Source organism: Andrographis paniculata, unplaced genomic scaffold, assembly GCF_009805555.1.
Source record: "Andrographis paniculata isolate CXL003 unplaced genomic scaffold, ASM980555v1 Contig51END, whole genome shotgun sequence".
In the NCBI taxonomy this organism is placed as follows: Eukaryota; Viridiplantae; Streptophyta; class Magnoliopsida; order Lamiales; family Acanthaceae; genus Andrographis; species Andrographis paniculata.
In genome coordinates, this window is record NW_026137586.1 from 1,437,384 (window position 1) to 1,463,788 (window position 26,405).

Sequence of the window (26,405 nt, forward strand, 5' to 3'; positions counted from 1 at the left end):
CATATATAGCAATATGAAATATATTTATGTTCGAATGTACTTGCGTCATTTAGAGTCTTGTCTTATTCGACTCTAATTTTCTTTAGAATTTGTTTGCATCCAACTCTCCTCTTCAGAGCTTGTCTGCTTCCGAGTCTAATTCGTTTGGAGCCTTGTTCTAGTTTTCCAATGAATGCAGTGAATGATTATGGATTTTACCACAAATTTTTACTATTCAAATTTTACTTTTTCACAAAAAATATTAAATCAAACAATTATTATTTTTTTATATATATTATACTGCAAGTTTATTTTACATTCAAAACATCACATCAAATAATTATTCCAATTAAATTTTTTATCGTTCAAAAATATTCCAAACCCACAGACAAAACACACTCATGATTTAAGGAAGACCATCTGCTTATTGGATTTGGCCCAACGGTAATATGTTGTGGAATTTACATACGAAAAATTAGCATTAAATTTACATATCGAAAGTAACAAAATAGTTATCTTTCGAACAAACGAAAATAGTAATAAAGTTTTTATTGCATTATTGTTTGTAGATGTCAGATGTGTTTAGTTAATCAAAATTTTATATAGTATATATTCTTCTATCACCCAAAATCATGATTATATTATCGGACACTACTTTAAATAAAAATAAGTAATACTCCTCCCCCTGTCCCAAAAGAATTGTCTTGTTTTTCCATTTTCCTTCATCCCAAAATAATTGTCTTATTTCCTTATTTAGTAATTGTGGTTCCCACTTTATAACAAAATCATTCATACTTTTTCAAACTACCCATAATTATTACTCTAATCTATTTTTTACAATCCTTCAAAAAGAAAGGGCATTATAGTCTTTTACATCTTATTTTATATCCACCGTAAAAGTAATATATACTTTCTTTTTCTAAAAAAAACTACTCCCTCCGTCTCACATACCATGTTCACGTTGCCGTTTCTGTCCGTCCCACATACCATGTCACTTTTCTTTTTTGAAAAATGATTACACACTTTAATCTCATTTTAAACTTTTTAATTTTTTTTAAAAAATTTAATTAAACTAATTAGTTATCTTAATCTTAATTTATAATTATTTATATTATAAAATAATTATTTTCACTAATACATTCTTAATTATCTACTAATTACACCCTTCATAAAATACCGTGTCTACAGTGTAGCAGACACGGTATGGTATGTGGGAACGGAGGTAGTACAATTTACTATAAAATATTATTTTTATATTATTAATATATTTCTCATATTTAAAATAAAAATCATTCAAATTCAAAATATTAAAGAATTTTTCTTTTATGAAATGTTTTGTGAAAAAATATATATATTTAAAAAATACAGAATCTAATAAATAAAATTTAGAGAAATTTCTCAAAAGAAACAAACCCTTGGAATCATACTCATTGTAATTTATAGTATTTAAATATTAATAAATTAGCTAAATGTGACCCTGTACATGTTTTATTTTTAATTTTGTTTTGATACGAGAATAAATTATGAAATCTACTTTACAAATTACAAACAAATATTTCGTACATTGAAATAGCTGTGAAGGCTCCACATAAAATATTATTCCATCCGTCTCATGTAATATGGGTGTATTACTGTAGACACGAGAATTTAGGTATAGTAAGTAATTAAGAAATATATTAATAAAACTAATTATTATTTAGTAAAAATAATTATAAATTAAAATTAAGATAAATAAATAGTTTAATTAAAATTAAGAAAATTATAAAATTTAAAATTTAAAATTTAAAATGCGATTAAAGTGCATAATTATATTTCCATAAATAAAAAAGACAAGTTATATGGGACGGACGAAAATAAAAAATAGGAACAAATTATATGAGACGGAGGAAGTATTATTATTATTATTATTATTATTATTATTATTATTATTATTAAGTGGGCAGGTCAACCAATGAAGGGACGAAACGTGGCCTTTAACAAGTAGTTGGTGTGTCACAGACACAGACAATCTCTGAATATAATGCACTAGGAATCAAATGGTACCATGAAGTTGACAATTCATATTCAATAATAATAATAATAATAATAATAATAATAATAATACAGGAATTTGCAATCGTTATTCGAATATGCAATAATGTGTATATTGAAAAGCCTGCCAACAACATTATATAGCAACACAATATATATTATCAAATTTGTAATAAAATGTTAATTGCTTCTATCGAGATACTTTAAATATTTGATTTTAGATTTAATAGATTTATATTTGGTTTTGTTCTTATTCATATATTAGATTACTCATATTTGGAGTCTATCAAATTTGTTTTGTATTTTCTATATAAATGTCACTTACTTTGATGATTAATAAGATAATTTTATTATTTTTCATGTAAATTTGCTAACTTTTGATCAAATTGATCTCCTTGATACATTAAGTATGGTGTTTATGACCGAACGTTACCGGAATTTAATTATCGTCGATTACGGCGGTTTCGACTCGGGCGTTAATTGTCCCGCTTGATGAAGGTGCTTATAAAAACACTCTCCACCACCCCCATTGAGACACAACACCAAGAGGAGAAGACTTTCTCTTCCTCTATAATCCTCTCCACCCTGCGATTTCCGGTGAGTTTTTCGGCAAGCTTCGGAATCTATACTTGCCTAACTTCCCAATATAGCTTAAGTTCCCTTATTTTAGTTCGCCGGAGCTTCGAAATATTGGGATGCCACCTAATTCGAAGGCGAGCGTCGTTTTATCTTTTGGGAACGTTACGTTATGAACCGGAGGCACTACCAGGACGTATTCGTTTTTACGGAAAGAGATTCTACCTCGATTCGACGTGATTATCGAATTTATTTCGATAAAATTATTGTGATGGTTATCGAATTTATTTCGATAAAATTGTCGTGATTATCAAATTTATTTCGATTAATTATAAAGAAGTTATTTAAAGTATAATGCCAAATTTATTATTGACTAATAATGATTAAGGTAGGCATGACATGAGTGACCAAACCCTAATTAAAATTAAACCTAGCTACCACAAATGATTAAATCAAAGGATATGCTTCCCACATGGCTCTTATTAAATATGCATTTTTGCCTTTTCTTTTTAGTAATGATAATAATAATTAAAGTGATATATAATTTCTAATTTCTAATTTATGTGATAATATCGTTGTAGTATCACTACAAGAAAATATCATTTTTGTAACGAGATTTTTTCGTCATTAAATTTACTTTTTCCCTTACTAATGATATTAGAGACGGAATTAATGATGGAATTACATTAGCTACGTGATCTTTAGTGACGGAATTCTGTTACAAATATACTATTTTTTTTGTAGTGTATATATATACATATTTTGATTAAATATTGTCGGATTCTATTACTTTTATTCTATATGCGTTGTATTAGTAGACTTTATGTTTTGGGATCACTTGTAGTATATTGACTATTGTCGGATACTCTCAGTTTATGTGTTTTATTTATATTATTAAATATATATATATAGTATTACTGGGGTGTGTTTGTTTGAGGGATTTATTGAATTTACACTATTCATTCAATTTTTTTTTCCAAAAACATCAAATCAAACACCTATTTTTCATTTTTTTATATTATACTAAAAATCAATTTTACATTCAAAATATCACATCAACACCTATTTATATCACGTCATACAACTATTCAAATTCAAAATTTCTACTATTTAAATCTCAACTCAAAATCCAAACCCCCAAACAAACATACCCCAATTTATAATTTTATGCATGATATGCTTTTGTTATATATTAGTTGTGTTATTACACTACAAAAAAATAATATATTTGTAACGGAATTCCGTCCCTAAAGTTCACGTAGCTAACGTAATTCCATTACTAATTCTGTCTCTAATGTCATTAGTAACGGAAAAAGTAAATTCAGAGACAAAAAAATTCTGTTACAAAAATGATTTTTTCTTGTAGGGATTATACTATACTTGTTATATTTAATCAATACAATAGCAATTTTTTTTAATTTTTTTTTTTTTTTCTCTCAGAGAATATGACATTCAACTTTTACTTTCATCGACTCAAATGATATATGTTTTGGTACTTTTTAGTCACAATACAAAGTATTAATTTTTTATTTTATTTTTTATTTTTTGTAAGTATGAACTTTACTAGTATATTTTATAAATATCTTCAAACATATATTTATCAAGATCATTACATTCAAAATGGATGGATAATCTTTTACATATCAAACTTATGTTTTGTGGGTAGACAAAAAGTAAAGTTTCTACAAAATTTATGAAATAATCAATCAATATATAATTTATAAATAGAAAAAGTATTAGAAAATTAGCTAATTTATTTATTAAAATATCAGTAAAAAATTATGAATAAATAAAACTATTTATTATAAATGAATGGTGAATAAATTTAATATATAGCAAAAAAATCATGACATAATATTAAAAGAAAAATAGAATACAATTTAACAAAAGGGACAAATACAATATATAAATATAAACTAATTAAAGTACACTCTACATCCAAAGAAACTATGTTTCACCACTATTAATATATAATTCTTAATAAAAATATATTATTTTTCTAAATAAAATATTATATTTTATGATATTTAAATAAAATAAAAATCAATACTCTCTTCATCAGCTCTAAGTGTCTCATTTATTTTTTTATCATTGTATTTAACATTAAAAGTATCCTTATATGTATATAATTTTTTGTACAAATGTTTTTCTATTAGTATTATAAGACACTAATTAAAATATTTTGTAATTTTTTCTTAATTTGTACTATATTTTTATATAATTATTAATATTCAAATATCAATAAAAAATAAGTGAGATCTTTAGAAACGAACGGAGATAATATTTTATTACAAATTAATTTTAAATTATAATCCAATAAAACAATTTCATGAAGTAACCTTTTATTTTATTTTATTTTATCATTAAAAAGCTTTAAAAAAAAATAATCAGTAAATAACATAAATGTTACTCAATTAGTTGACTTAAAATATTATTGGACGAAATGATTGATTTATTTATTTTTATGTTAATGAATAATGATTGAAAACCATAAAAGTATTGAATAATGCATATAAATGACTGTCACCTGCAACCTCCCTATTGGTCCGTTGGATCCCCACTTATTCACAATTTTCAATTTATATATATATTTTTTTTTTAAATTACGTGGAAATCTGTCATCGCTACCGGTGCACACTAGGTAAATCTCCGGTCGAACCTAATATCCTGCAAACCAGGTCCGACGAGAAAGTAATTATATTTGTAATAGTATACATGTACTTTAGGTAAAGTTTAAAAAGTATTTTGATATTAGTGTATGATTACTTTTTTCAAAATAAAAAATGAATACTTTAAAGTGTGACAAATAAAAATAATAAAAAATAATATTTTGAATTAAAAGGAATAGCGTAATATATATAAAAGTAATTTATTATATAATATTACATATAAAATTAATTATTATTCGAAACTCAATTTCAAAACTCACAAACAAACATTCTCTATAATAATTTATGGTATGTTCTTTTTGTGAAATTTGTACACACATTTTCCCCAAAAGACTATAATAATTTACCTATATTCATTATTTCTTATATTATGTAATTCATATAAATATATTTTATCAAACCATTTCATAAAACAAACGCACCTGTAGCATATGTTTTTTTAGAGTTTTATTTTATTATTTTATTTTAGTTTTAACGGTAATTTAAATATGATATTTTTATTAAAAACATAATATATGTTTATTTATTTTTAAAAAAATAAATAAACAAAAACAAAACCTTAACTATAAAAACCTCAATAAACCCCCTAAGACAACCAACACAAGATCATGTTCCCACACAACAATGTTCGACTCCCTTACCTTAATTCCCACAACTATTCCTCCGATCTCCCACCTTCACAAAATACAATCCCTCCGCCGGCATTCGGCGGCGGCGGCGGTGGCGGCGGAGGCGGGTCTCCAAGTTTTATCGAAACGAGGATCATCGGCATCCACTCTCGCGACAAAAACTCGGGAGTCTATTTCCCGATTAGCAAATCATCATCACCGCCGGATTACATTGATCCTATAACGACTCCCACGAGAAATTCTCAGGTTACAAAACGAATCAATATATGAGACGATATTATATGATCATTGACATTTAATATATAAATCAATAATATATATTTCTATAGACTCTATATTTTTAAGTGAAATGATTATTTAACAGTATCTTTCAATGTTTGTGATAATAATTTAGAAATTTTATTTTTTGCACTAAATCTTGCCATGCAATAGGTGACGAACTTGGCGCAACAAAATCACCGTGCAAATAGAGCCGTCGTGAATGAGAGTAGTGTGTTAGAGTGCTTGAGCAAAGCTAGCCCGTACGGTCCGGAGGAAAAAAAAGAAAGGATCGAGCGATATAGAACCAAGAGAAATCTACGGAACTTCAACAAGAAAATCGAGGTATATTTGAGCCTAATTTACATTGGTCTAACTTAAAATAAATAAATCAATCAATCATAATCACCGGTCGTGTAGGATTGAGGCGAAAACTCCTTATATACTATACTATCCTTGTTCACCTCTGAGAGTTACATTTATTTTTTGCGACAATGTACTTAACATTTAAAATATCCTTATATTTGTATCTTTTTTTTAGAAATATTATTATATTAGTATTATAAGATACTAATAGAAGTATTTTTGTCATTTTCCATTAATTTGTACTATATTTTGATATAATAATTTATATTTAAATATCAACATGCAAAAAATAAATGTGACCTTTGGAGCCGAAGAAAGAAAATATTATATAAGTAGTTTTACATTGGTCTTACTTGTTTAGCTCACCCTTTGCCCCTATGTCTAAGGATTCCTTGTAATAAATTTGCTTTGAAATAGTACGAGTGCAGAAAAACTCTGGCGAATAGTCGACTACGCGTGAAGGGAAGATTCAAAAGGAACGAGGAAATAGAGAAGGTTCCACAGAGCGATTGGGATAACTACTTAGTCGTGGAGGATGATAGCGATTGGATCGCCTTTCTTGATCCTTTTCCAAATGAAATCATGCCATGATATACCTTAATCGCGATTGAATTCCTAGGATTTGTACATGTTTGGGAGCTCTTGTTTGATTATTGTACTGTGTTACTAAAATATTCGAGCAACGAGGTTTTTTAAGACACTACATTGTAAGAATGTGCACATGTTCAATAAAAAGGTTTTTCGACGTCAAATGGTTGTGGAAAATGCCAAGTGTTAGCGACGTGACAACTAATATAATGTTGGATCTAGATTTATAGAGTCGAACCTTTTGCCCCACATGATGAAGCCTTCCGCAAATAGTTTTATTGACAATATATGAAGAAATGGTGTGACATGATATGTCGATAAAGACAATAGAAGTCCATTAATAGTACAATAATCAAGAAGAAATTTTCTCACAGAGATTAATTTATCATAAATAATTTTGTACTAAAAGTGTTTTATAGAAGTATATGTGGTGTTTTACATATATACGATGTTTTATATATATATATATATAAATATATGATAAGTGACGGATCTAAGGAAGAGCTCGAGGGGCACCAGCCCCCCAAACCCCAAATATTACTACTGTAAAGATATATTTTTATAATATAATTATGTTAATTTGTCCTTCAAAATACTAAAATTATTACTTTGTTGTATTTTTTTTTTCTTTTCATTCGCTACTATTGTGACAAGGAGAATAAAAAAATATAGTATCAAATCAGTAAAAGTATACCGGCAGTTAGCCCCTCCGAAATTCGGAATTTGATTTGTCATTGTATATGGTGTTTTATATAAGTATGTTTGGTGTTCTATATAGTATATATTATATTTTATATTGTATTATCATTAATTTAAGAGTCCATAAAACACCGATCAAGAGTCTAGGAAACATAAGTTTTAAATATTATATATGTTATCTAGACTCTTAATAAGGTGTTTTTTAGAGACTGTACGGTACTAATTTTTCCAAATGATCGCTGTAAATGCGGCCCTAAGTATAATTTATTAAGATAATTATAAATATTACAATTTCATCATAAAAAACTAAACATAGTTCGAACATATAACAATATGAAATATACATATATGTATGTATGTATGTATATATACAAATTATTCCAAAAGCTACAAATTGCACAATCCCTTTTACTTTACTCTAACAATCAATCATTAGGACTTTCATGTTACACAATCATGGATTTCATCGGCTATAAATTTGACTGATTAAGAATCCATCTTTAGAAAAAAAAAAAAAAAAAAAAAAAAAAATGTAAAGTTTTACTCGCAAGGGATTGATGTAATTTGTGAGGTAGCTAGGGTTGTTAGAATTCTATTTCTATTTCTCTATATTTTCATACCATTTGTAGGTTGGAGGGTGTTTGAAAAACAGTTTTTTTTTTTTTTAAGAACTTTTAATTGTTTGACGAGTCAAAAAACTAATTTAGGTGTTTGGTAAATTAGTTTTTGGAAAGAATTTTTTGGACCCAAAAAGCTAATTTCTAAAAAGCTCGCGTTTTGAAAAAAACTTTTTCATTTTAATTTTGGTTATTTCTTATTTACTCTTAAAACTTAATTATTTATTTTATACATATAAATATATTTTTATAGCAGTATTAATTAATTATTTTAAATATATTTAATTTATTAAATTATACTTTTATTTTTGTAGATTTAAAATAATTACTATTATTAACTATTACATATAAATTATTTTATTTGAAAAATATATAAATTTTTAAAACTAAATCAAATAGAAAAAACAAAAGTTATTAATTTATTTGTATATATTAAAATAATAATTAACATAATAAAAATATATATACGAAAGATTTATTATTTTATATTTTACATAATTTTAATAAAAAATTATTATTTTTAGTAAAAATATTTTTCTCAAATCTAAATAATAAAAATAAAAATAAATATTTTATAGTATTTTTATAATTTTCAATAATTAATAACAAAAATTCTCATAAATTTCAAACCAAAATGAATAAAATTAAATATTTTAAAAAATAACATATCAATATCCTTAATAGTCATTTTATATATAAACCGCTAATTGAATCAGTTATTTTTGTCCGTTGTAATAATATTTGATTGGATAATTAAGAAGTGGGCAGACACATACAAACAAATACACATGTTCTTTAAAACCTTACACAACACAATATATGTTGTCTTTTTTTTGTTTTTTATATAACGCGAGAATCCGCAGTTGCTACCCGAAAATGTGCACCAAGTAAATCCTCGACCGAACCTAATACCTTGCAAACTAGATCCGACAAGACAAGTCACACTAGACTAACTATATGTGTCAGGTAGATCGCGAGGCGTCAGGGTTTGAACCCATAATACCCTTCAAACTAAATCCGACAAGACAAGTCACACTAGGCGAACTATGCATAACAGGTGGACAACATTAGAGTTTGAACCCATAACCTCATTATCATAATAAAAAATAATTTTATAAATAAATAAATAATTTTTTCTTATTTGTTTGCTCGAGTGAATTGAAATTTGAAAAATAATTTATTTCAAAATCTCTATTTTCAATTTTCTCATATATGGAAAGATAGAGAAATATTTATTTATAGGAAAAAAAAAAAAGAACTACAATTTATCTCAAATCCTTTTCATTCTGCATATAATAAATAAAAGTGAATTAATTATTTATATTATTTTCCCCCAAAATCTTCACCTCCATCCGCGTCATCACATGACAAATTAGTATTAGCATTTTATAAATAAATTAATATAATAATAATAATAATAATGATAATATTTGACATATTATAAATTATTACTTCCTCCGTCCGATGGCACTTTCTTTATTTAGAAAATGATTACATACTTTAATCTCATTTTAAACTTTTTAATTTATTTTTTAAAAAATTTTAATTAAACGAATTAGTTATCTTAATTTTAATTTATAATTATTTATATTATAGGATAATTATTTTTACTAATACATTCTTAATTATTTATGTGGATGGAAGGAGTATTTTATGTATCTTTTTCATATATATGCATGAATAAATAATAATTAATTTTTTATTGTATTTCTAACAATTGAAATATCTATTTTAGCAAACAAAATAATAAGACTTGCACATATTTTCCAACAATTTAGGCCATTTTACTACATGGTATCATTTCAAACCGTATTAGGTTCGGTAGGAAGTTTACGCTATTCCCACGTCATAAAAATAAATAATGAATCTCGTATATGACCTTACGTACCGGCTATTGTCTTTTCAACTTTCGAGTCTTCTTCTTCGATAGCCCGAGTTTGAATGGAAATAAGAAAGGTTTATGAGCTGAACTTCTCTTTCTCCGGTCTCTTCCTGAAACCACAAAAAAAAAAAGCATCGAACATTATTTTCAACGAAGCGCGCCACATTATTACGATAGAACTAAATCATCTATCATCGTAAGGTAAGGCAAATAAAACAAACGGCGCAGAACAGGTCCGTCACGTATCAAATGATCAAACAACTAAATAACCGTGAGAATAAAATTTACCAGTATGAAATTTTCGAGAGCCTTGACGACAATTAGAGGTGACATCTGTTCCACTCCGATCTTCAATTATACCGTGCAAGATTTGCTCGCTAGAATCTGCTTTCAGATTCAATGGTCGATCAATGATCATGTCAGTTGCTTCATTGTTTGTTCCACATTGCTCCCGAGCCACGCATACTTCGTGAGAAGATGTATCAGGTGCTGTGAAGGTTCTTCCTTCTTCATTTTTAATGTCGAACTTGTTTTGAGTATTCCCCGGCGCAACCGCTTCCACTTCATAAATACTATCTTCACGATGATTTCCCACATTTGCCGAGGAGCTAGATTTATACGAGACATTAGGGAATTTTTCTGAAGCTCGATCATCAGTGATAGGCGCATTAATGTCAATGGTACGAACTTGGCTATCGCCACTTATATCATTCCCTCCAGAAACATCAGATGCCATAAGTTCGGCTTTCAATTCAGTCGAGTTGTTCGGATTCCTCGTTGATGACTTTGCAGTAGTCTCTACAATCTCCATGGCAGTAGGTGTAGGTATGGAGTTATCGGTAGTTGATTGTTCTAACGACGTGTTAACACCAATTAGATCCTTAATCTGCAGTCCATGTGCCGGCAAGCCATTCAGATTTGAGGAAAAGTCGACAGTCTTCAAAACTCCTTTGACACTGTTGGAAATTGCAAAAGACTTTTCCATCTCATCCAATAGAAGATCTCCTTCGCCGCTAGAAATAGGATCCCATTCATCGAATGCAGATTGTGAAAATTTAACTTCTCCAGCTGACGGCATTCTTTCAACCTTAATAGCCTCCTTGTAAAATCGTCTTTTCTTTAACGTGTTAGCTAGGAGAGATCTGCACAGCAACAAAACAGAGAAACAAGCCGGCATTATCAAAAAAGTTGAAACAAGATCAAAAGGGCAAGTAAAGCTTAAACAATCTTGCATACCGACAATTTTTGGATATTGCTGCTTTTGCGCGTTCTATAGGGAGCCCAACCAGAGAGAGCAAGTTTGCAGCATCGTGAGGTCCTCTAAGTTCAGTTGCGGAAGAAGCAGCACTGCTGATAATTAGGTTCTGCCCTCGTGTCCAATCAACAAGTAGCTGCAAGCTTAGAGAAAGAATCAGTTCCAAACCGAAAAAATAAAAGTAAAAATCACTCTCTGCTTTCAAAAGAAACCGTAAAATTGCATTAATCGCTATATATATCGAATCATTAACTACTCTCCAAACTTGCATACTTTCAAGAAGGCAAAGAGCTTTTGCTTGTATAGATATGTCATATGAAATGGCCTAACCCAAATATGCATGTTTCGCACTTGGAACAATATATTAGCTCATTAGACAACAATAATTTGCTTATAGATAAAATGTAAGAACTAAAATAAACAACAAAAGTATTTCGATAGGTCACCTAAATGAGATACCTACATTCAAGAATAAAGTCCGGTTTAAAGAAGTTGAGGCTTCGCAATAGTTAGATAATTGCAACATTTGGTGGAGCAACATTCACGTAAATTAGAACTATTAAAGCTGTAAAGTCGAAAATCTGGTGACAAAAGCTAGAAAAGTTGGTGTTTCCAAACTCTGCCGTGTTGTAAGTTGCCATTTTTTCTGGTAATATAGCTGTATAGCAGCTTTTATATCATCATGTTTAGACTCTGAAATCACAAACAAACGGCATACAAGGTTCTGGCAAACTAACTTAGGTAACGTCACTTTTTCAAGAGCTACATATTCGGAAACAGCTCAATGCATGTCTTAGAACGTATTGAGCTAAATGTAACTTGAATTACGTAATTCCTTCCATTTTGTAAGAACTAAGGCAGACATATGACATTCAAATTCAATGAGACAACCAAATTTATTGTTCGTTAACGAAACAAACTACTTGCGTTCTACTCTTAGTTCTCCTTTTTAATATTATGCGAGCACAAGCTTCAGTATATCCAGAGACTGCATCTTTTACATCAATTTATCGGAGAACATTGAGAGAAAGCTACTTAATTTTCCAAAGGCTACATTTCTCAGCAAGCAGAAATTCCACCCATCAATATAACAAAACCTAAATATATTCCAAATACGATGCAATACTTCATTCAAGAATCTACCTATGAAACATCCAGTAAAGAAATTACAGATTCCGTGATCTTTTCTACGGATTACTTGGGAGGCAACTCTTCGCTTTAAACTAATGAGTTCACTTGTCAAGCATTGCATTTTACTTCATAATCTTGTAGGAGTAACACTCCAAAGAACAGATAATATCGACATAGGTGAGTTTTAATACATAAAACATTTAGAATGCTGTGATAAATCGAGAATCAGGCCTGTACAAATCCAGCATACTCACCTTGCAATTAGCTATAATTTGCCGCCTCGATTGTGCATCGGAAATAAGGCCGGAGTATGTGATCTCAAAGTAAACCCCACGCTGTATAATCGAAAAGTTCGAAACAATAGTTAAGAACATCAAATTGATGAAACTAAGTAAAACATATTAAACATTCCACAAAGTACACTTTTGCTGATTTTTTGAACTCTGCTGTAATCATCATTAGCAACTCATAAACACCATTAAAATGACTCCGAAAGAAAGGAGGAGAACCTTCACGGCAGCTTTAACCATCGGTTGCTTTAGCCTGAATGGCAATTTATCTGAAAATTCAATGGCGATCATATCCACCTAGAAGATGAAAGCCAAAAAAAAAAAACCAGAGAAAATCAATCGATTGTCGAAAACACTACAATTCATTATCCAAAATTCAAATACCTCCGATGTTTGGCAAGCCTGATCGAATGCGTTTTGGTTCATCGGCCGAACAGCCACAATATCGTAGCTCTTGAGGACAGGATTACCGGAATTGAGAGCTGAAGCTTGAGCAGGCGAATCGACGATTACAGTGAGTCGAGTGTACTGCCGGAAAGGAGAGGAAACGGGGACATTGAGAAGCTCGCGATGGAACTTGACGGCGGCAACGAAAGACGAGGAGGACGAAGCTCCGAGTTTAGCGAGAGGGAAGAGCGTTGTCGAGCAGCGATCGGAATCGGACATGACGCCTCGGAGAGTGAGGTTGTAGGCGACGCCGGTGAAGCCGAGCTCCATGGCTTTGAGGACCAGCTTCAGGCGGCGGCCTTTAAGGGCGGATTTATCTGTGACATGGCGGTCGGATTCAAGATACGGAATGTTCAAGTCGAAGAAACCCATTCGACGGCAGCGGCGCGGCGGCGGAGGAACGGGGAGACCAGCAAAAGCAGTTGTAATCGGCCGGCGGCGGCGACAGAGTATTTGCGGTGGAGTCGATCGCTGAAATCGACGGCTACGATTAAATTCAAGTAGTTAGGTTAAATTAGGGTATGCTTCGAACAAATTAAATAATTATATATCTATATTTATTTTTTATCCATAAAAAAATATATTTTTATTAATAATAAATAAATAAACAGAGCTCAGTTTGAACTTATTAATTTTTAGTATACTTTATTAAAAAGAAAAATTATAGAATATTAGGTTCAATGGGAGTTGTAAGCATTTTCGGTACCAACCGCGGATTTCTACGTAAAAAATAAAATAAAATTATCCTTGTGAGAATGAATTTTGTGAGTAATGTTTTATACTTTGAAAGTTGGATATAAATTTTAATTTTATTAAAATATAACCATAACAAAAAAATAAACTAAAAAGAAACATAATAATAATAATAATAAAAATAATCATAAGAGATTTCGTTTATTTGATATTTGATTTTGTATATTAATTTTATGTTTTATTTAAATAGTAATTTCGACCTAATATTTTTATAAAATATAATTTTTTATAGAAAATTATAGACTATATTTGTTTACTATATTAAATACGAAAAGAAATTATATCAATAATATAAAAAAATAATATTTTGTTATTAAATATTAATTTTTTGTGAGAAAATATAAGATATTTCTTCTGTGAGGTAAATTGTGTAGATTAAATTAGGCATGGTAAAAAAATAAAGATATTTTAATATCAAAGTGAAGTAGGTAAAAAGTAAAATAATGTACTATAAATAATTTATTATAATAGTGACAAATTAATTATTATTCGTAATAAAACTATAAATTGATAAAGTTATTTACTATAAATAAATTACGCATAAGTTTAACTAACGATAAAAGAAAAAAATATAGTTACATAATTTTAACTAACTGTAAATTATGCTACTGTGAAATAAAGATATGTTATCTATTCGTACTTATAATGTGTTAAAATAAACCATTACAATACAGTGTAAAATAAAGACATATGTTGTATTTATATTTTATCTGTATATTTTATTTTTATTTTTCCCCAAATCATCACTAAGCAAGGTAATTCCTCCCTAAATATTACTCTCTCCGTCCCTGACACCCGTGCTACATTGTAGACACGGTATTTTAAGAGAGGTGTAATTAGTAGATAATTAAAAATATATTAGTGAAAATAATTATCCTATAATATAAATAATTATAAATTAAGATTAAGATAACTAATTAATTTAATTAAAATTAAAAAAAATAAAATTTAAAAATTTAAAATGAAATTAAAGTGTGTAATCATTTTCCAAAAAAGGAAAGTGACATGGTATGTGGGACGGACAGAAACGACAACGTGGACATGGTATCTGGGACGGAGGGAGTAATATTTTTAAAAGTTCGAATCTAATTTAAATATCTAACTATTGTCAATAATAATTAATAATGTAATGATAAGAAAGGAAATAGATTTAAATTTTGAAACAATTTTCTTTCCAATGTAAAAAGATTCTAATTTTTATTAATTATGGGGATATTTCAATTTTCATCGCTCTATATATACCTACCCATACGACATAAAAATACATATACAAAAATTACATATACACAAATATATTATGGAGATCAAATCCTCTCTTAGTATTTTCTTTCTCGTGTTCTTAATTTCTTTCTACGGTATGTCTTTTTTTTTTTTCATCTACATTTATAATTAATTTAATTTATATTCGAAGAATTTTTTAGTTATAAGCAACATTGATCTTAGTAAATTATATGATTTATATTTCGAAAATACTAAAATTTTGAATTGAATATCGTTTGATGTGTTATTTTAAATAATAAACTAGTTTTTTATGTGATAAAATTAATATGTATTTTGTTATTGTACAGGAAACAATTTGGTGACGGCGCAAACGATGTGCACTTCTATTATTAGCTCGGGATGTACAAGTGATTACAATTGTCGACACGATTGTAATGCAGCGGGCTTTCCGTTCGGCGAGTGCGAATTTCAAGGGCCATCTCCGAGAATTTGTGTGTGTAGGAAACCTTGCTGAATAATAGAATGAAGTGGACGATAGTTTACGGTTAAAAATAAAAAAATAAAAGTTAATTTTTCTCTATATAATATAATAAAATATATTGTCGGTCATTTTTTTATCATATTCAGCATGAATGAGAATTTCATATTATTCTAACAAAGGCTTTGAAATTATTTATTGCAAATAAACATAAATAAAATAAAATAAATCATCAAGGGAAGAATCAAACAATAATAGAAAAAAAAGACAGAGTGTGTTTATTTTGTAAAATAGTTCAAAAATATATTTTTTTTATATGAAATGTAGAAAATTACGTAAGTAATATAAGAATAATAAAATATGTGTAATATATTAATTTTTTTGAAAAAAGCTGTGTCGACTTTTTTTTTTTTTTTTTTTTTTTTTGTTTTTTACAAAAACAACACACCTGAAGGAATGATTTGATTTCTATTTTGTATTTGTGCATATATAAAATTTGTATGTATATATATAGTGACAAATTGTTCTCTCTTTTTTAATTAGTAAAAATGAAATCAATTTTTTAAATATTTAATTCCCTTTTTCTAATCAATACAAATTAGTCTTTTTTTTTTAGACCAGTAAAAAAATACTCCCTCCGTCGTTCAAATATATGCTCACTTTCCTTTTAGAGTTGTCATTAAAATTATTTTCGTTTATTTTTTAAATAAAAAATTATTACACTTTTGTACTTTTTTTTTTACAATAAAAGAAAAAAGTACCAATTATTACTCACTTTTATTAAAATTTATGTCCGGTCAAATAAGCACACGTTTGCATGAGGAATGAAGCAATTGTTTTTTATAAAAATAATTTTCTTTTTCCTATCATTAGCTTAGGATGCAATCAACTATGATTATTACTATCTTTATACTATTTCTTATTGACAGCAATTACACATTTTTGTTAAGATTTTCCACTTTATTATATTATTGAAAGAAACAAAATAAATAAATAAATAAATCATACTCCTATTTTATGCATTTTTTAAAATTATTATTATAATTTTCACAGGTGCATAAATAATTAATTATTTAGCCTTATCAAATTTTGCCTAATTTAATTTACTAACTAGCCTTAGTAATGAGTTTGCTCATAAATCAAACATAGAAAAATATATTTTTCTCATTTTAATGAATCAAATCATTGATCTATAAATGTAAATTGTTCATAGATTTTGAAATTAACTATAATTAATTAGTTAATCTTTTTAATTTAATAAAGAGACTTTTTTTTATTTATTTATTTTTTATGATTGAGATATTTCATCACTCTATATATATACTCACACAAAAATTATATATTCACAAATATATTATGGAGATCAAATCCTACCTTAGCCTTTTCTTTCTCATCTTGTTGGCTTCTCCCTTTGGTAAGGATTTTATATATTTATTTTCCATCTATATTTAATTTAATTTATGATATTATAAGAACTTTTTAAATTATTGAGTAACATTAATCTTAGAAAACATTTTATTATTTTATAAGTGATGATTATGTAAAGGAAAAATATAAGTGGTTTCTTAGATGGTATTTCTTGAATATTTGAATTTGGATTTGTAATTTGAAAACAATACAATTTTAAATAAATAGTGTTTAATATGATATTTTAAATAATTATTTTTTGTGTAATAAATTTTTATATATTTATTGTTCTCGTGTAGGAAGCAATTTTGTGATGACGCAAAAGATTTGTACTTCTATTCTTAGCTCGGGATGTACAAGTGATTTTAACTGTAAACTAAATTGTAGAACAGCGGGCTATCCATCCGGCGAATGCCAATTTCATGGGCTATCTCCAAGAATTTGTGCGTGTAAGAAGCCCTGTTGAACGATAGAATGAAGTCTATGATATTTTACGATCAAAGAAAAAAATAAAAATTAATGTCGCTATGATAGTATAATAAAATGGTATTGTCAAAGTACTTTATTGTATTCAACATAAATGAAAATTTTGTTTCTTGTTTTATGTTGCATTAGATAAAATAAAAATAAAAATAAAAATAAATTGAAAGTTTTATTTTCTTTATGATTTTTTTCGATTTCTTTATATAATATCTTGGATCAAAGCAATATATATATATATATATATATAATTGGCCACAAAAGTCTAGTGAATGAAACTCAAAATTATGGAATTGGCCACAAAATTTATTTTTATTGTTATATTTTTTTTATAAAAAAAATCTCATTCTCCAATTTTTCAACCATCAATAGATATGAACAAGATTTGTCCGATAATGTATTGGCTCGTGGTGTGGAGATGGATTCGTGACTGTGAGGTTATGGTTCAAACTTCCGCGTGATTTACCTAGTGTGACTTGTCTTGTCGAATCTAATTTGTAAATTATTGGATTTAATCGAAAATTTATCCAAAATGCACTCAAATAATAATGTTTGTGAATTCCCTCGTGATTAAAAAAAGAGAGAGAGAAAAGATATGGACAAAATTTAGTCCCGAAGGAGTGGTTAGTGACATGGGGTTCACAAGTTCAAATTTCCAACATGAAAAGTAGCGTTTGCAGATTGTTATATCATTATATTAAGGAGGTGTTTGACAAACAAGAGCTTTTAGCTTATTTAACAGTTTTTAGTTGTTTAACCAGTCAAAAAACTAATTTAGGTATTTGGTAAATTAGTTTTTTGAAATAGTTTATTGGCGTAAAAAAAAAAAAAAAAAAAAAAAAAAAAAAAAAACTTATTTCTGAAAAGTTATATAACCCAGCATTTTGGAAGATCTTTTTCACTTTAATTTTATTTGTTCCTTATTTGCCCTTAAAATGATATTATTTATTTCACATACATATAAATATATTTTCTACTGCAGTAATTATAAATTATTTTAATATACTATTTCTTAAATTATAATTTTATTTTTATAAAGTTAAATTAATTAAATTTTATATATTCATTAATTTTATTTGTAAACTATATATTTATTAAAATAAAACAAAAACATAAATATTATTATTTTATTTTTATATTAAAATTAAATTAAATAGAATAAATTTATTAAAAATTATAAATATAATCAATTAATCAATAATAAATAATAAATATATATACAAAAATTTTATTATTTTATATTTTACATCATTTTTAATAAAAAAAAAATATATTAATATTTCTTAATAAAAATATATACTATTATTTTTCTCATATCTAAAATTAATAAAAAAAATATTTTATAACACATTCGTAATTTCAAGTAATTAATAACAAAAATTTTTAAATTTTTAAAACTAACAAAATACAATTAAAAATTTTAAAAGTTAAAATATAAATACCTTCTATTGTCATTTTACATATAAACAATTAATATCAAATAGTTATTTTACTAATTAAATCAGATAGTCAAACCGCAAGAATCAGATAGTCAAACCCTAACAGCTAATTGAATTAGCTTTTAAACCCACCCTAAAATAAAAAAAAATATATATAAAATAAAAATTATAATAAAAAAAAAGACAAAATTTAATACTACTACAAAATCTTTAAAATATAATTTCTTTTTCTTTTTCTTTTTTACTCTAAAAAAGATCAAATGAGTGTAGGGAGTATTGTTAACCAAAATCATCCCAACTCAAAGGACAATTTTATTATTCTCGTCCACTCAAAAATATCATTTTTATAAAAATAATCGTACCTAAATTATTAAAATACAATTACTTTATACTTATATAAAGTAAGTAAAAAACAAAAAACATCAAAATAATTTACACACTTTCGCTATTCCACTCTTAATCTACTACAAAATTCCAAAAATTACTATCAGCGTCGTCAGAATGTTGTCTCCAAAATAACAAACAAATAAACAATGATAATGTAAAGAAAGTAGTGTAATAATAAAGAAAGTAATGGTAATGTCGCCCACAATTATCAGGCAATCATTCATAATAATCTTCATCTTCTTCATCAAATCCACATTTCAAAACTCTTCCCTCTCAGACCACATCAGTTCTTGCCATTTCTCTCTCTCTCTCTCTCTCCTGATCTGGACAGAGGAAGAGCTCTGCCTAAATTGTGTCTATACTAACCTTTTGCCAAAAACTATCCGCAGCCCTTCCGACAACCTCTTACTCTACCTTCTCTTTCGAAGATCTCGTCCGGACGCTGCTCGTGAATCTCCCAATCATCTTCAGAACCTCATCGATCAGAATCACGGGAAAAGCGACAGCCAGGACGAGCAGCCACTCGTTCAAGCTCAGCGGCACGATCCCGAATATCTGCGCGAGGAACGGGACGTAGAGGATCAAGAAATGCAGGCCAAAGGAGACGGACATGGCCAGGAGGAGCCACGGGTTGACCCAGGGGGGCATCGACAGGAGGCTGCCGTCCTCGGAGAGAGCGTTGAGCGAGTTGAACATCTCGATCGCCACGAGGACCGAGAGGGACAAAGTCATCGCCTTGATCTTGCCCGCCTGGAAGTAGTCGCAAGCGTCGTCGAATCTGATCACCTCCCCCCCCGCTGTCGTGAAGGGCGTCGCCGTGAAGTTCTGCCACGACGGGCACTGCCCCCAGTTCGCGAGCTGCGCGTATGTCACCAGGGTGTGCCCATCGCCGCTCAGGTCGATGCCGAGGAACGACGACTGGGTGTACCAGATGATGAAGATCCCGACAGTCGCTATCCCAACGTACGCTCCGATCACCTGCACCACAACACATGGGTACGATAAGTCGATAAGTCGATAAGCCTAGGTAGAGCTGCTAATGAACCAAGCCAAGCCAAATTTTAAGTATTCGTTAACATTCGCGAACAAAGCTCTTGTTCATTCGTTAAGCTTTCAAGCTCGTTCGTAGTGTTCGAGTTCGACCCGTTAAAAATTAACGTTATTTGAGCTCATGTTCATGTTCAGCTCGATTAAATTCGTTCGAATTCATTCGAGCTCGTTTGTCTCACTTTTTTTAATTTATATATAAAATTTAAAAAAATATTTTATTTATTTATAAATTATAATTTTATATGTATATATAATATTTATAATAAATATATTATTTAAACGAACGTTCGCGAACAAAACTCGGATTAACGAGTTTGTTTATATTGTTCGGCTCGGCTCGTTAATGTTCGCGAACGAGATTTAACCGAGCCAAGTTCACAAACAGCTCGGGTTCGTTTAACAGATCTAAGCCTAGGAAGCAGATAATGGGCAAAACATAAAACCGAAAGAAAACGAGCATTACCAAGTAACGGAATAGGATCCATGGGGTGATCAACGAGTCGTCGCTTTTCCTAGGTGGCTTCTTCATTACGTCGTTGTCCGGAGGATTGAATCCTAAAGCGGTAGCCGGGGGGCCGTCGGTGACCAAGTTAACCCACAGCAGCTGCACGGGAATCAACCCTTCGGGAATGCCCAGCGCGGCGGTTAGAAATATCGAGGCGACCTCGCCCACATTCGAGGAGATCATGTATCTGCAAGAAAGATTCGGTTTTTACGGAAATTGAATCGACAATATGATTAAAAGTAATTTTTTTGAACCGTGAATTAATAATAAGTCGTCTACCGGGCTCTCATGAAAATCAAATCAGCTCTTATTTACTTACTAATTTAACAGGTCCGTTTATCATCATAGAAATACAGCGTTATTTAATGGTAAATTTTGACATTAGACAGTTGAAATGCTTCTAATCTGGTTTAAGCTTTTTTTGAAATCCACAAGTGAATTAACTACATAGAAGAGTCGAAAATAATTAATGGGCGACAGCATCAAAGTTTAGAATCGCACGCCCACAAAACACGACTTTAGATACCCAAGATCACGCAAGATGAATAAGTCTAATGACTAAGATCAATATTCGATAAATTCAATCCAAAACCATGTGATGACAGAAAATCAGGACGAGGATATAAACGTACCTTATGAAAGCCTTCATGTTATTGTAAATTGATCTTCCTTCGCCAACGGCAGCAACAATAGTGCTGAAGTTATCATCGGCTAAAACCATGTCTGAAGCTTCTTTTGCGACCTACAGCACAGATATTTAGAAAAAGAAATTAATAAGTTTTTTCTAAGAACAACTATCCTGCTTTCTTCGACAAAAATGGAATTCAAAAATAAAAATAAAATTGCAACATACATTAGGTCCTCGACTCATCATATAATCAATTTCAATGCTTGTTATAAGAAATTCCCAACAATTAATAAGATCCCGATAAAAAATCAGCCATTTTTGTTTACAAAAAGTTACCTCAGTCCCCGAAATGCCCATTGCAATACCAATATCAGCTAGTTTCAAGGCGGGTGCATCGTTCACCCCGTCGCCAGTCATTGCGACCACTTCGCCGGAGTCCTTGAGCAACCTCACTATCTCCTGCTTATGCCTAGGCTCGGCCCTCGAGAAAAGAAGTCCTCCACTTTGACGTAAATGCGCCTCTTTTTCAGCATTCGACCGCTCCATAAACTCTTTCCCTGTTAAGCTCCTTGAATCGATATTTTCATGGCTCCCAAACACACCTATTTCACGACAAATCGCTTCAGCTGTATTTTTGTTATCTCCTGTGATTACAATAACCCGAATTCCGGCTGTTCTGCAGTCCTCAAGTGCCTTGGGAACTTCTCTCCGAGGAGGATCCTTTAATAATTTATACAAATTTCAGAACTCATTCTGAATCATCACAATAAACATACAAATTTTAAAAATAAAAAATGGAATGTCGACTCACTCTTATCCCAGCCAGGCCGACAAAAATTAAGTTGCTCTCGATCGAGGAATAATTTGCGGGATTCAACAACAGCTCATGAGCTGGATGATCCTCCTCGCCGTTGTATGAGGCAAATTGCGGGAGGTCATCGTTGTATGCAAAGCCCAAAACTCGTAATGCATTAGTCGACATTTTGTTAAGGCTTTCCAGTATAGCTTTCTTTGAATTTTGATCTAGTTTTTCGATTGAACCGTCGAGGAGTTGCACATACGAACTTCTTTCCAACAAGGACTCCACTGCACCCTGAGTTTTATCGGAATCATAAAATACCTCAGACCACGAATAAATAAGATCAAATTAACTAAACGATGTACTTTAGTTTCTAAAATAATTAAATTCTAAAAGTAACCGAAACCTTACCTTCACAAGAAGTGAGTTTTTCCCGGTGCTAGATTTTACAATAACTCCCATGGATTTCCTATCACGATCAAACTCAAGTGTCCCAATCCGTTTTTCGATTTGACTCCATGTTTGGGAGCACCCTTGGATGATCCAATTGAAATTGCTTGAAATTAACAACACCCTCAACTTTAAATAAACATAATATAAGAAAAGCTCGAAGAACAACTTACTTAAGACACCGTCATAACCCGAAGACGCGCTGGTGTTTAATTCATTTGGAAGTCCCATTTTCTCCACCATAACCTGAAGATAAAATCATGCTAAGCTATTATCATCACTACTATAATTTCGCTGAATCTCAATACAAGACTAAGAATCAGAAACCTAAGCAACAATGCCATATACTGTAACAGTCAATATCAAATGAGTAATTTTACTTCAGGGTACGTAAATATTTTATTACCTTAAGTGCAGCCTCAGTCGGCATTCCGTTGGCCACATATCGCCCGGTGCCGGCTTTCTCCACATCAGCATCATTACAAATAGCAGCAATCTTGGCAATCATTTGAAGGTTAGAATCCAATTTTCCCATCAGCCAGTTCTCGATTTTCCCTTCAAATGGATCGTAGTTAGTTCCATGTACATTAAAAGAACGGACAACAGTCGCCTCTGAACCCATTGCGACAAGCTTAGATACCGCCATCTGATTTGTCGTCAAGGTACCAGTCTTGTCAGAACAAATCACAGTCGTGCAGCCGAGGGTCTCAACACTTGGCAGCTTGCGGACAAGCGCATTTTTAGCAGCCATTTTACGCGTACCGAGCGCCAAACATGTCGTAATAACTGCAGGCAAACCTTCCGGAATAGCAGCAACAGCCAACGCCACGGCAATCTCGAAGTAATAAGTGCACTTTTCAAATGAAAACTTGAAATTCGTCGGCCATCCATTGACAATATCCCAAGAAAGGAAATACTTCACATTAATAAGCCAAACCAACGTGCAAATCGTGCCAATGATCGCCGTCAATACCTCCCCAAATTCATTCAACTTCTTCTTCAACGGCGTGTCGTCATCCCCCTGCGCCGCCTCGTGAATCTGCATATGCACCTGCCCGATCTCCGTGTTCATCCCTGTCTGTGTCACCAAACAAATGCAATTCCCATTAACGACTGTTGTCCCGGCGAACACCATACACTTCTTCCCCTGAATCTCGACGTCCTCGTCAACAGGCTTCGTCGTCTTACTAACAGCTTCGCTCTCCCCTGTCAAGGAGCCTTGCTCGACTCTGAGAGTCGAGCTGATTAAGCTTAAAACCCTCATATCCGCCGGAACTTTATCCCCTACTTTTAACTCCACAATATCCCCCGGAACAAGCTCCTTCGCGGGTAAACTCGAAATTCTCCGGCCATCCCTAACAACAGCAGCGTGCTCAGACTGAATTTCCTTCAAAGCATCCAGAGCTTTCTCCGCATTGTTCTCCTGCCAAACTCCAACAATGGCGTTCACTATCAAAATCAGGAATATCACCAGAGGCTCCACGAACGCAGTGATCTCCTTCTCCCCGCCTTCCTCCCCGTCGTACCACGCCAAAACGAACGACACAACCGCCGCCACCAGCAGAATCCGCACCAGAGTATCGTTGAACTGATCCAGAACAAGCCTGAGAATCGAAGGCCCCTCGTGCTTCTCCAACTCGTTCAATCCATAGATCTGCCTCCGTTTCTCGACCTCCTCCGCCGACAATCCGTACTCCTTCCTCACTTGATACTTCTCCTCGCACTCCTTCACATCTCTCGACCACGCCGCGTAATAACCTTCCTTCGATTTCCTCCCGTCCCCCAATTTCTCACTCTTACCGTAATTCTGCCCTCCTTTCCCCATCAACGACCAAAATCCACCTGAAAAACGAATAAACCGAATCAAATCAATGCATAAACATCACAACAATCCAATCCATCGCCGTCTCATCAAAACCTAACAACAATCGATCTACCGAATAACAACGCAATTAGGGTAAAAACACGAAATATTAACACCCAGTCAAAGTGAATCTACCTAACGCTTAACGAGGGGCAATCCGGCGGAATGAGAAGAACCCAAGACGCAAGAGAAACCGCAAAGATTGAAATTTTGCAATCCCCGAAGGAACTTCTTCCTTCTTCTGTAACTTGGAGAAATAATCGGGTGCGAAATTAAACACAGATCTGTAGAAGAGAAGAAAGTATTAAAGAATACAACCTTGGATAGCTTCTCGGTACCTTCTCCCCACAATAATAGCTGTTCTAGTTATTGATATATATATTTTTTTCAAACTTTTTTTCTACTTCCACTCCTCGAATATCTATCGCCACACCAACTTATTTACGGTGACAAAATTACCCTCTGTGAAATTGTACAGTAATATTTACTAAAATATTTTTTTATAAAATATGATTGTGTATTTTTTTTTACTAAAAAAATTAATATGTTATATATTTTTTATTTCTAGGATTTTAGATTTTTTTTTAGTTTAGAATAATAAAAATTTGAATTGAAATAATTTTTTGATATGATATAAATATTAATTTTAATTTAGTATAATAAATAAAAAATAAATATTAATTTAATATTTTTTAAAAAATAATAAAAATTTGGAATAATAAAAACAAAATTAAAGTTTTAACAAATTAACACATCCGATTTCAAGATTTACTTATATTATGTGATATTTATAATCATATCACAATAATATGTGATATGTTCCATATATAATATTTATTGTCTCCTAAATATTATGTAATATTTTTTTTTACATGTTTTAAAATATTATGTAATATTTTCAAAATAAAAAGTAATTATTTATATTTTATCTAATCATATCACTCAAAAATAAAATAAATATATATATATTTATCTCTTATCGACCTGATCTAATTTCAATCACATCACATAATTTTTAAATTATCATTTTTGAAATTTTATAGTAAATTAAAAAATAATAATATTTTATTTATCAGTAGAAATACGTAAAAAGTTTGACATTTTTATCTTATGTTGTATGTGTAATGGTACATTTGTAATTTAATTAAAAAATTAGAGTATTTTGGTATTAGTGAAAATATATAATTATTTTTACTAAAATAAAATGAATATTTTTTTAGCTAGACAAATAAGAATAATAAAAAGATATTGTGAGTTGAAACGATGAGAATATTTAATATTACTCATCTAAATTCATGTGTAAAAAATCATATATTGTATAAGATGTGTTTCATACTATATTTTTAGATAAAGTGGATTATATTTTAGAAATATATACTGATATATAATATAAATATATAGAAAAATATTATAAGTATATTTAAAGTGTGTGTTTGCTTATACAGAGGTTTTTGGAGGTTTTTGAAATTTTGGAAGTTTGGAAAAAAATTTAAAAAATAGTATTTAATTTAATATTTTGAAAAAAAA

At 30.1% G+C, this 26,405-nt stretch overlaps 3 protein-coding genes across 6 annotated transcripts; 1 reads left to right on the forward strand and 2 right to left on the reverse strand.

Annotated features, from left to right (window-relative positions):
• Positions 1–5,863: 5,863 nt before the first annotated feature.
• LOC127253541 (zinc finger protein CONSTANS-LIKE 5-like) lies at positions 5,864–7,243 on the forward strand. The gene is made up of 3 exons (XM_051278183.1): positions 5,864–6,130; positions 6,317–6,487; positions 6,926–7,243. Exons 1-3 carry the CDS (start codon positions 5,864–5,866, stop codon positions 7,097–7,099), a joined length of 612 nt encoding a protein of 203 aa, XP_051134140.1. The 3' UTR covers positions 7,100–7,243.
• On the reverse strand, positions 6,083–13,918 carry LOC127253924 (protein GAMETOPHYTE DEFECTIVE 1). Of its 4 annotated transcripts, none has more exons than XM_051278742.1 (7): positions 13,355–13,918; positions 13,190–13,267; positions 12,935–13,015; positions 11,531–11,685; positions 10,583–11,436; positions 10,301–10,404; positions 6,083–6,101 (listed from the first exon to the last, which is right to left on the reverse strand). In XM_051278742.1, the coding sequence occupies exons 1-6, from the start codon at positions 13,787–13,789 to the stop codon at positions 10,304–10,306; spliced, it is 1,704 nt and encodes a 567-aa protein (XP_051134699.1). In that variant the 5' UTR covers positions 13,790–13,918; the 3' UTR covers positions 6,083–6,101; positions 10,301–10,303. The 4 variants fall into 4 exon arrangements, with proteins under 4 accessions (XP_051134699.1, XP_051134697.1, XP_051134698.1 ...); XM_051278740.1 differs by lacking the exon at positions 6,083–6,101 and adding an exon at positions 9,169–9,317; XM_051278741.1 differs by lacking the exon at positions 6,083–6,101 and adding an exon at positions 9,306–9,324.
• A 5,739-nt stretch (positions 13,919–19,657) lies between these two features.
• Positions 19,658–25,221, reverse strand: LOC127253660 (calcium-transporting ATPase 4, endoplasmic reticulum-type-like). The gene is made up of 9 exons (XM_051278347.1): positions 25,014–25,221; positions 23,421–24,856; positions 23,188–23,260; positions 22,976–23,097; positions 22,577–22,858; positions 22,102–22,485; positions 21,770–21,879; positions 21,096–21,324; positions 19,658–20,560 (listed from the first exon to the last, which is right to left on the reverse strand). Exons 2-9 carry the CDS (start codon positions 24,837–24,839, stop codon positions 19,988–19,990), a joined length of 3,192 nt encoding a protein of 1,063 aa, XP_051134304.1. The 5' UTR covers positions 24,840–24,856; positions 25,014–25,221; the 3' UTR covers positions 19,658–19,987.
• Positions 25,222–26,405: the final 1,184 nt, after the last annotated feature.

Excerpts from the sequence above, each read along its gene's own strand:
- LOC127253541 (XM_051278183.1), top strand. The coding sequence starts at position 5,864 with ATGTTCCCACACAACAATGTTCGACTCCCTTACCTTAATTCCCACAAC. Across the intron at positions 6,131-6,316 it reads CTCCCACGAGAAATTCTCAG|GTGACGAACTTGGCGCAACA; the intron begins GTTACAAAACGA and ends GCCATGCAATAG. Across the intron at positions 6,488-6,925 it reads ACTTCAACAAGAAAATCGAG|TACGAGTGCAGAAAAACTCT; the intron begins GTATATTTGAGC and ends GCTTTGAAATAG.
- LOC127253924 (XM_051278742.1), bottom strand. The coding sequence starts at position 13,789 with ATGGGTTTCTTCGACTTGAACATTCCGTATCTTGAATCCGACCGCCAT. Across the intron at positions 11,686-12,934 it reads AAATTATAGCTAATTGCAAG|CTACTTGTTGATTGGACACG; the intron begins GTGAGTATGCTG and ends CTAAGCTTGCAG. Across the intron at positions 10,405-10,582 it reads CTCTCGAAAATTTCATACTG|GAAGAGACCGGAGAAAGAGA; the intron begins GTAAATTTTATT and ends TTGTGGTTTCAG.
- LOC127253660 (XM_051278347.1), bottom strand. The coding sequence starts at position 24,839 with ATGGGGAAAGGAGGGCAGAATTACGGTAAGAGTGAGAAATTGGGGGAC. Across the intron at positions 23,098-23,187 it reads GGGTTATGACGGTGTCTTAA|GGTGCTCCCAAACATGGAGT; the intron begins GTAAGTTGTTCT and ends GGATCATCCAAG. Across the intron at positions 20,561-21,095 it reads GGATCCTATTCCGTTACTTG|GTGATCGGAGCGTACGTTGG; the intron begins GTAATGCTCGTT and ends GTTGTGGTGCAG.